Source organism: Anopheles stephensi, chromosome 3, assembly GCF_013141755.1.
Source record: "Anopheles stephensi strain Indian chromosome 3, UCI_ANSTEP_V1.0, whole genome shotgun sequence".
Classification (NCBI taxonomy): Eukaryota; Metazoa; Arthropoda; class Insecta; order Diptera; family Culicidae; genus Anopheles; species Anopheles stephensi.
In genome coordinates this window covers 8,708,891-8,716,967 of record NC_050203.1, presented here as the reverse complement: position 1 = coordinate 8,716,967, position 8,077 = coordinate 8,708,891, and the positions used below count along the sequence as shown (strand labels likewise).

General features: G+C 44.0%; 1 protein-coding gene across 4 annotated transcripts in view; it reads right to left on the bottom strand.

Annotated features, from left to right (window-relative positions):
• Positions 1 to 358: 358 nt before the first annotated feature.
• The window catches only part of LOC118514464, a 44,283-nt gene continuing 36,564 nt past the window's right edge, over positions 359 to 8,077 (bottom strand). For 3 of the 4 annotated variants that reach the window (XM_036061383.1, XM_036061384.1, XM_036061385.1), the window contains 3 exons: positions 6,088 to 6,356; positions 1,719 to 1,980; positions 359 to 1,634 (listed from right to left, as the gene is read on the bottom strand). In XM_036061383.1, coding sequence (XP_035917276.1) covers positions 1,185 to 1,634; positions 1,719 to 1,980; positions 6,088 to 6,143 — 768 coding nt within the window. In that variant the 5' untranslated portion in view covers positions 6,144 to 6,356 and the 3' untranslated portion in view covers positions 359 to 1,184. The remainder of the gene's footprint in view (positions 1,635 to 1,718; positions 1,981 to 6,087; positions 6,357 to 8,077) is intronic. The other variant, XM_036061386.1, reaches the window with a different exon arrangement.

Sequence of the window (8,077 nt, the reverse complement as noted above, 5' to 3'; positions counted from 1 at the left end):
ATCAATCCATTATTTTAATTCTTCGTTCTATTAGACTTAATCTATTCGTGGTCAGTCTTGTCTCAATATGAAGGCCCTCAGCCCTGAGCTTCCTTAGGCGACAATATTTTAAGTATGAAAATGTAATGAGACACCTATTCCACCGTCCCATTGCGTTGCTCGGAGAATGTGGATCAATTACAGAATGGTTCAGCAGTCTGGTTCTTGTAACTGTGTTGTAAATAGCTGAACATAAAGAAAATCCCACGTTTCCGTGACTGGCTAATTTTCCCTTGCTTCAACTGGTGGTACATTAATTGCATTAAAATGCAAGTTACCATTGACGACTTTACTAATTTTGCACATTATTACAATCACCGCTCCGGACACTGGCGGCAGTATTGTACCCATTTTCGCACTGGCACATCATCATAATAGGGTGTGAACCTAGAACCAGTTGCAGGTTTCAGGGTATCGGCGTACGGCCTGTAGAGAAAAGATGAATGGAAAGTTCCCAAAACAATTTATGAATGTTTACCTAACTGGCCGGACCGATCGTTCGTGCCAGATTCGTGTACCGGTGCGGGTGGTATACGGTTGGAAAAGGAAAGTTTCCAACGAGTGACGGTACAAACGATTACATACGAACGGATGTGTTGTTAAGTGAAGACATAATGAAAATTTATAATTTCATTGTTTTCCTAATGTTGTTGAAACGATCGTTAAGGGTAAGAGGTAAGATAAAGTATTTTTCCATGAGCATTTATAAAGTTTTATTTTATTTTAGGAATATTTAAATTAAATGATTTTTCATTTTATTTTTTAAAACATTTTTTGTGCAACTTTTAATAATAACAATATGTAATAGATTAAAATAAAAAATATTTTGTGTCCAAATCATCGTATGAATTATCCGCACTATGAGAAGAAACAGTTTGAATCAGCGCCACCTAAGAGCTGATAGTGCAACTAGTGAAATGTTTCGTTCGTTTCAGCTATGGTTCATGTCCCGACCGGCAGAGGGCCAAAATGAAGGTGCTTATAAAATTCGATCTGTAAGTTTAAAATGTACAAAATATTAAATACAGATAAAGAGTTTGGATAAAAATCACCAGAGCAATTTCATTCATTTGTTTTATTTTAAATTTTAATCTAAAACTGATAGAATTGCCACACGCCACATAGATGCCACATTTCCCACAACTTCAATCATTTTGCAATCGCTCTAGATTATGGATAAGCAACGAGAGTGTAGTTTCTGCCTGCTCTACCCGATCCAGCAGCGCCCGCAACGCTTGTCCTGCTGCACCGTTTGTGGATTCCGTTTGAGCCATAATTAACGATCGCAGCTCATCGAGCTCCTTAAGTATTCGGTCGCGAAAGACAGGATCTCTGCCGTACTGGTCAGTGACGCTTGACAAATTACAGCTATCGGATGTGTGCATCGCCGTCAGCAGCTGATTGATGAGTGCAAATGGTTCCGGCCGGGGACGACTTATTGGTGGCCGGATCGGTGTCGAAGTAAACCCTAGCATTGAGCTGGGAGGTGTATCGTGGGGTGGCGTGATATCTTCCGGCGGTGTGACATTGCGTCCAAAGGGAAGAAAACGGTTGGTGGTCGTCAGGTGGTGTGACGGGGAATGGAAATGGCAATTCTGGAATAAGATAGAGAAGCAAGCGCACTTTTAAGTATCAAAAGCGGCTTTGGTTTGTAATAAGTCGTAAAGAAGCGTACTTACTGGCATGGAAGGTAAGGTGTGAAACGATTGGCCAGGATCTCGCAGCTGGAAGCTATGCTCAAACGTGTGTGCCTGTGGGAACAGGAACTCCGTCAGCACACGATGCATAGGCAAAAGCGCTTGTCGAAAAGTTTCCTGAACTGGTAAATGTTCCTGCCGCACGTGGTTTATCAAATAGATGACCAAAGAGCTAATGCGTTGAGCCAGCAGGACAAGCAACTGATAATTTCGCGGACCTCCGAAGGTGTCCATGTTGAAAGGTCTGAAAGAAAACAAAATGAAGTGGGGAAACAAAATGGTTACGGATTTAGCCTACTGAGATTGTCTAACGTAGCTATCAAGTTGACATTTGTTATATGTTTTTGATCAACTTTATGAGCTCATGAGCTTCGGAGCATTCTTGTGGTTCTGTTGCGAGTAGTCACACAGCGTGCAGAAACTCGATTTGCGGGTGGTCAGGAAACTCAGGACACTTGATTGGCGTGACCCACGTGCTCGATTGCCTGGAAGGCGACCGACCAGGTGGGTCGTACCGAACCAATCGTCGGTACCGAACTTTGAGAGCCCTGGGCGAATTTGAGTTCAAAGCGTTAAACTCATTTACCGTCGCATGCAGCGCTGTCGGTCCGGTCGGCTGACATTTAAGGTTCGTGGTGCTAAGCACATCAAAAACATCACATATTCAGCAGTAACACACGCCGCCGAATCGACCATATCCGCTGTGTCAGAAAGCACGACACGTCAGCTTACTGTGCTGTTGGAGCAGGAAGATAGTACAGCAACCGTAGTATCGTATCTGCAAACAAAAGGCTTTCACACAACGGACACGGAGATAAGTTACGTGTCTTTTGTGTTTTCCAGCGTGGAAATGTTCACAGCACAGCTGCGTGTAGACGACGGACGAGAATCAGGATAGCCCAGCTCAACGTGAGATAAAAGAGCCTACTAGGGAAGGATGCAGACTGCATCCCCTAGGGCAGCCAGCATTCCGGGAAGGTGAAATGGAATGCCGTACCTTTGGACAGTGAAATTAATTACCGTTATAATTAGCAAGCCGCCATTCGAAGGACTGCCAAATAGTGTGAAACTCTGCCAGGGGAAGCGGAAGTAGAGATGCTGGAGCATTAGTTATGGTGTTTTAGGGAAGGATAAGGAAGCAGCAGATTGCAGATTGATTGACATCCTGGTCATCACGTTGATAGAGGACGCTCGTGTTTCGCGGGTGTCGTGGGACATGATTTTTGGAAGCTCTTGCTCAGCATGTCTTCAGCCGGGACAATAGACTTCTGCTTCGCTTGTAATTTGATAATAATAAGCAGGCTATTGACTGGTGGAAGCCTTCAACCCTTGTATTCGGGATATTTGAGGAGTTAGTCTATTAGTCACACATTTCAAAATGGAGGTATCGAGACAAAAAGCGTGATCATTTCTTCTTTCTTGCTTGAACTATTTAGTTTGAAAGTTTTCGCTAAGCTTTTCCTTCTGGATTAGTGTGAAAACTGTTTGCGAGTTTGCAGACAGTAGTCAAGTTTTGAAGGAAATTCTGACCTGGCACCCACCCCCCCGAAAAAAAGGCGCTCAAAGAAGGGCATCGACCCATCTTCAAGATATCAAATAACGATCGTCCCACGTGTCTGGGGAGTTAATTTAAAAGTTTTCAAATATAAACTTTCTCCAAGGGGCGCATTTCCATGACTGGACCGAGGATCCCTTCTTATCCAGCACGGAAACTTCAGACCAATCGCACTAACCTTGATGAGGGACTAAAAGCTGCTCGAAAACTAGCGTAAACAAAAACTGCTGGTAGGTAAATGATAAAAGGGCGGGAAGGATAAAAAGCGTTGATATGCATGATTGCGGTCAGTTTTGAAGACGTGTGGAGGTCACTCGGGAGTAGAAACAGGCAGAAAACCCGGGAGTGTTTAAACACTCGGGAGCTCTGGTGAATTTTATGCTTTCACAGATTGTTTCACAACACTTTGATTACCTAATGAAATATATCCTCTGTCAAAATTTGTGGCACATTGAAACACCCGCCAGAGAATGTGATAAGTTTTTGACGGTGGTTGGCAGCAGAAGTGGCAGTAGCAGGGGCTAATGTAATAGTTGGTCCTTTTTTTAGATAGCCGACGAGATACTGACGTCCGCTTTGAAGTTGGTAAATAACGGCCGTTGGACGTTTAAAACTAGGTGAGAACAGCGTTGCCCACGCACAAGGATGGCTTCGCTTCATAACAACGCAAGGACAACGATGCTTTATAATGAAAATCCTAACAGCCCCTCGATTCAATATTTTGCCACGGTCGGTAGCTGAAATTGGTTCCGGGGAGGCAATTCAGTGCGGTAAAATATTGGACATTAATACCCGATTAGTGTGTCGAGCGGGGAATATACGGGGAGGAAAGCATCCGGCGGGGAAAGCCTTTTCTGTTGAAGCGTTTTGAATGGCGTATCACTGGATAATGACGCTGACGTCGCTATTTAACGCAGCATCAATCGCCGATCCCGATCTCCCGATCCCGATGATGGGCGATTAGTGAGAGTTGGCACAGAACCAGTGAGAGTTGGCATATAAGCGCTTAGGTCGTTCATTAAAGGCTGGGCATAAAAGCAGGCACCTACAAGATAGCCAAACTAGCTCTTACTGAAGCTGCAATGAGTTAAAGGATGAAAAAGATGACTTTTGCTGATGATCCAATCGGTTTCCCACCGATAATGACGCACTATTTTCATCACCATTAAAATCATATTGATAGCAATAGTAGTTGCCAGCTTTTGATGTCCACTACTGCTGGCCAGCTTATTGCAAATTTTCGCCACCGAAAATCTTCCAACTCACTGCATTCGATTAGTGCCGTGTGAAGTAACAAGTAAGAGGAAAGGCCAGTTTTCTACGAAATCAACCGTCAATTTGGCAGGTTTGGGGGGCAGAAAAAAAGCAACTTTTCAACAAACACACCCCTCATAAACGATTTACCTAATACAGGGGCCACCCCCCGACAGCCATACCGGGTAGCGAAAGTTGTGTGTCAAAACAGAAGTTTTATGCCAGTGTTGTTTGCATGTGCATTTAACCGAAATCGTTTCCGATTTATGTACCGACCGGGGGCCCGGTAGGTGCTGGTTGTAAAATGGTCGTCCTCCGAAAAATAAACAACCTGTCACAGGGTCACAGCTTGTACACACACTCACACACCGGTCCTTTGAAAATGGGTTGGTTAAGTGAAACAAGTTGGTGGACCGATGTTGTCATCGTACCATATTGCTGTGAAAGATCGGTATGAATAATCGATGCTAGAAGGTAGCCTTACCTGGGGCTTTTCCCCTCCTTTTTTGGGTCTGGGTGCTAAGTTTATAATTAAAAGTGGCTAAATTATCCAACCTGTTTTCCAGCTTTTACAAGGTAAACACTTTTTTACTGGAGCTGAGTAGTGCTCCAGAACAATTTCTTTGGTGAAAAGGTCTCGAACGGTGGAACGTATAATTACTGCGCAAGCACAAGCAGCGAGTGTTTTACCGGCTCGTACCCGGTTTTCCGATCAATAGCCCCTCTTTCGAGGTACGGCCTGGTTTCGGAAAATTGTTTCGCAAACATGCCACAGTCAATAGGAAAACATGAGCCGTCAGGTTTACCTTCGACGTACCGGGTGAGCCCGTAGGCAAAAAGTCTGCGATGCTGTCGGAACGGACGGAAAATTATGTCTTTGTGCTCTTTCCAACCCGGGGACGATGACAATTACAGATGGGTTGTGGTAGAAAAGCAAACAATTGAGCCGGGGTACCGTTCGTTCTTGAGTGTCTCTGTCGTGTGCTCTTGTCGTGCGTTTTTCTCCCGATGGTCACACAGCTGATGCCTTCAGTGCAGGTTCCAACGTATGCAGCAGATATATTGAGTATCACAAGGTGTTCATCAGACGAGTTCCAACCTTCGGTGAGTTTAATATTACCTTTAGGGGCAGAGTATTCACCACCTGCACTGTTCAATTGTGGTTGTGGCGTTTGAGGTCAAAAGACGATGAAGATAGTAAAAAAAGAAGGAGATAGTGAGATACCTGGAGCGAACCATAACAGTCCAATATTTGGCAGCATCAAATGTTTATGAAGGTTTGCGTTTTATGAGCAAAAGCAAGGTGGTATAGCAAAATCAGACTAAGGCTCGCACCAAGCGGAGTGCAATAAAGTAGCTATAAACTGTGTTGTCCAACGATCAATTCAGCCTTGATTTATCTGAGAAGTTTTCCAGGCAAATAAAGGACTTTAAGTAAACTTCTTAGAAGATGTTTTGACGTTTAAAAACTGGAATTTTATAATAAATTGTAAATTAGAATAAAAAAAAAATTATTTAAAAAAAATTGGTAGCAATACTCACTGTAGGTTTTGTGAGCTCTCAGCGCATGACATGCATGAGACTTCCTTTCGTTGCATCGATTTGCCTAGCTACTTAGTGTGGGAAGCATATTGTACATAAGGCCAGAGGAACCAGACAGCTCCTCAAAGTCCTCCTGAGCGAAACGAGCATCCTACCATGCGGTTGGATCATATCGCTTCCATCCATCAAGATGGCCCGTGAGTTGCTTTTGGCTTGTACCGATGATTTGAACGCTGATGGTTCGTACTCTCGTAACAATCATCCATCACCTAGGAAAAGAAATAGGAATGAGAGATAAGGAGATAAGGCGCGCGATTGGTGTAGATTCGTCAGGACTGAGGTCTGAGGTTCAGAGAAGCGAAAGTAAATAAAAGCCAACATAAAAATGAGTATTTTTATACTATTTCCCAAGAAGTAATTGAAGTTTGAGTTTCAAAGAAAATCGGTCAAGAAATATTGGGAAGTAAATTTTCAATAACTCTTTATTTATAAATGTTTAAATATCAAATCAATGTACAACATTTTCCAACAAACGACAATATTCAAGACACATTGAACAAAATTTACAGATATTATTCAAATGCCACCGTGAAGCTGGTTTACAAAAGCACTAGAAGGTAGTGACCTAGAATATAACATGATGAATCTGACATGAATCTGTTAAACAGACAACCTATCCAAACCATCATTTCCCACCCGTACCAGAGCGCCGGGAACGAACGCCGAGTTAAACCGAGCATCGATATCATCATGCTTATGCATGTAGCCTTCAGCAGTCGTGGTATGGGTGTGTGTGTGTATGTATGTGAGGATAAAGATAATAGATAGAGCAAAGCTCGCCAGTGACTCGACAAAAACCCCCGGCAGGCAGTCGAGCGCCATTGGCGGGACGTACCGGACTGGACTGGCGCTGAAAGACGGTGGAAGAGCAGTCTATTTATGTTAAATCATATAAATTGACTGGTGGCGGGTACTCGGTGCCTTGCATCACTTCTCGATTCTATTAAATTGGTGTAAGCCCACCCGGGGTGTTTGTGTGTGTGTGTGTGAGAGAGAGACAGGTCCTTTTGCTTGGCTCGTGTTTTGCCTGCACGCGCTTGATTCACATTTTGATTTCGGTTCCGGTTTGGATTCAGCTTCCAAGAACAGGACTCTAGAGGAGGAAGGACAAGGGGGAGAGTATGTACATTCTGGAGAGCTCAGAGAGATGTTCGCTTTGCTGATGGCACCCGGGGTGAAACATGAAACACCGATCGTATAAATCGTGACCATCGATGGCGGTGCCGGACGGGATGCTGAGGGAGCTGGAGGGATAGCAGAAGCGAACGACGGAGTGGCATTTTTGGAAATTATTCCCAAAGTTGGGTTCGATCGGTCCCGAAACCTGAACCCGATATTGGTAGGAACAATCTTCATGCTGGAGAGGAAGAAGAAGCACAAAAAATACACATCATCTCCACCGATAGCGTGGAAAGCCATCGGAAGGCACACGGATACCGGATAAAATGGCGAAGAACCGTAAAAGTTAGATAAGATGGTAAGTGATAGATGGAACGAGCGGGCAAGATAAACGGCGGTGCGGGATGACATGTCAAACGAGATGGGCCGTCCGAAGGTCGTTAGTAATGGGCGTCCGTTTTTCGATCGTAACGCGCCAACGAAAGCTACCCGTATCGGGTTGCGCTTGAAAGTGTGAGGCGGCATACCACTGTGGCTGACATGGCGGAGTGTGTCCCCGTAGTGGTTGTTTGTTTCGTTCCTGTGTTTTAATTTGACACGAGGGAATACGCTCTGGTTGTTCCCGGGGAAATTTTATTCCAAAGCTTGCCTAGATTCCAAGAAAACATCTATAAAAAAAAATTCTACAAGCTACTGGGCGTCTCCATTGAAAGCTTGCTTCGTTCGGAAGGTTGCGCCTAAATGTATGTGATCTGCATTTCACTAAGGATTTCGTGACAGTGAAATAAATAAGATCAAAGCTTATAATGAT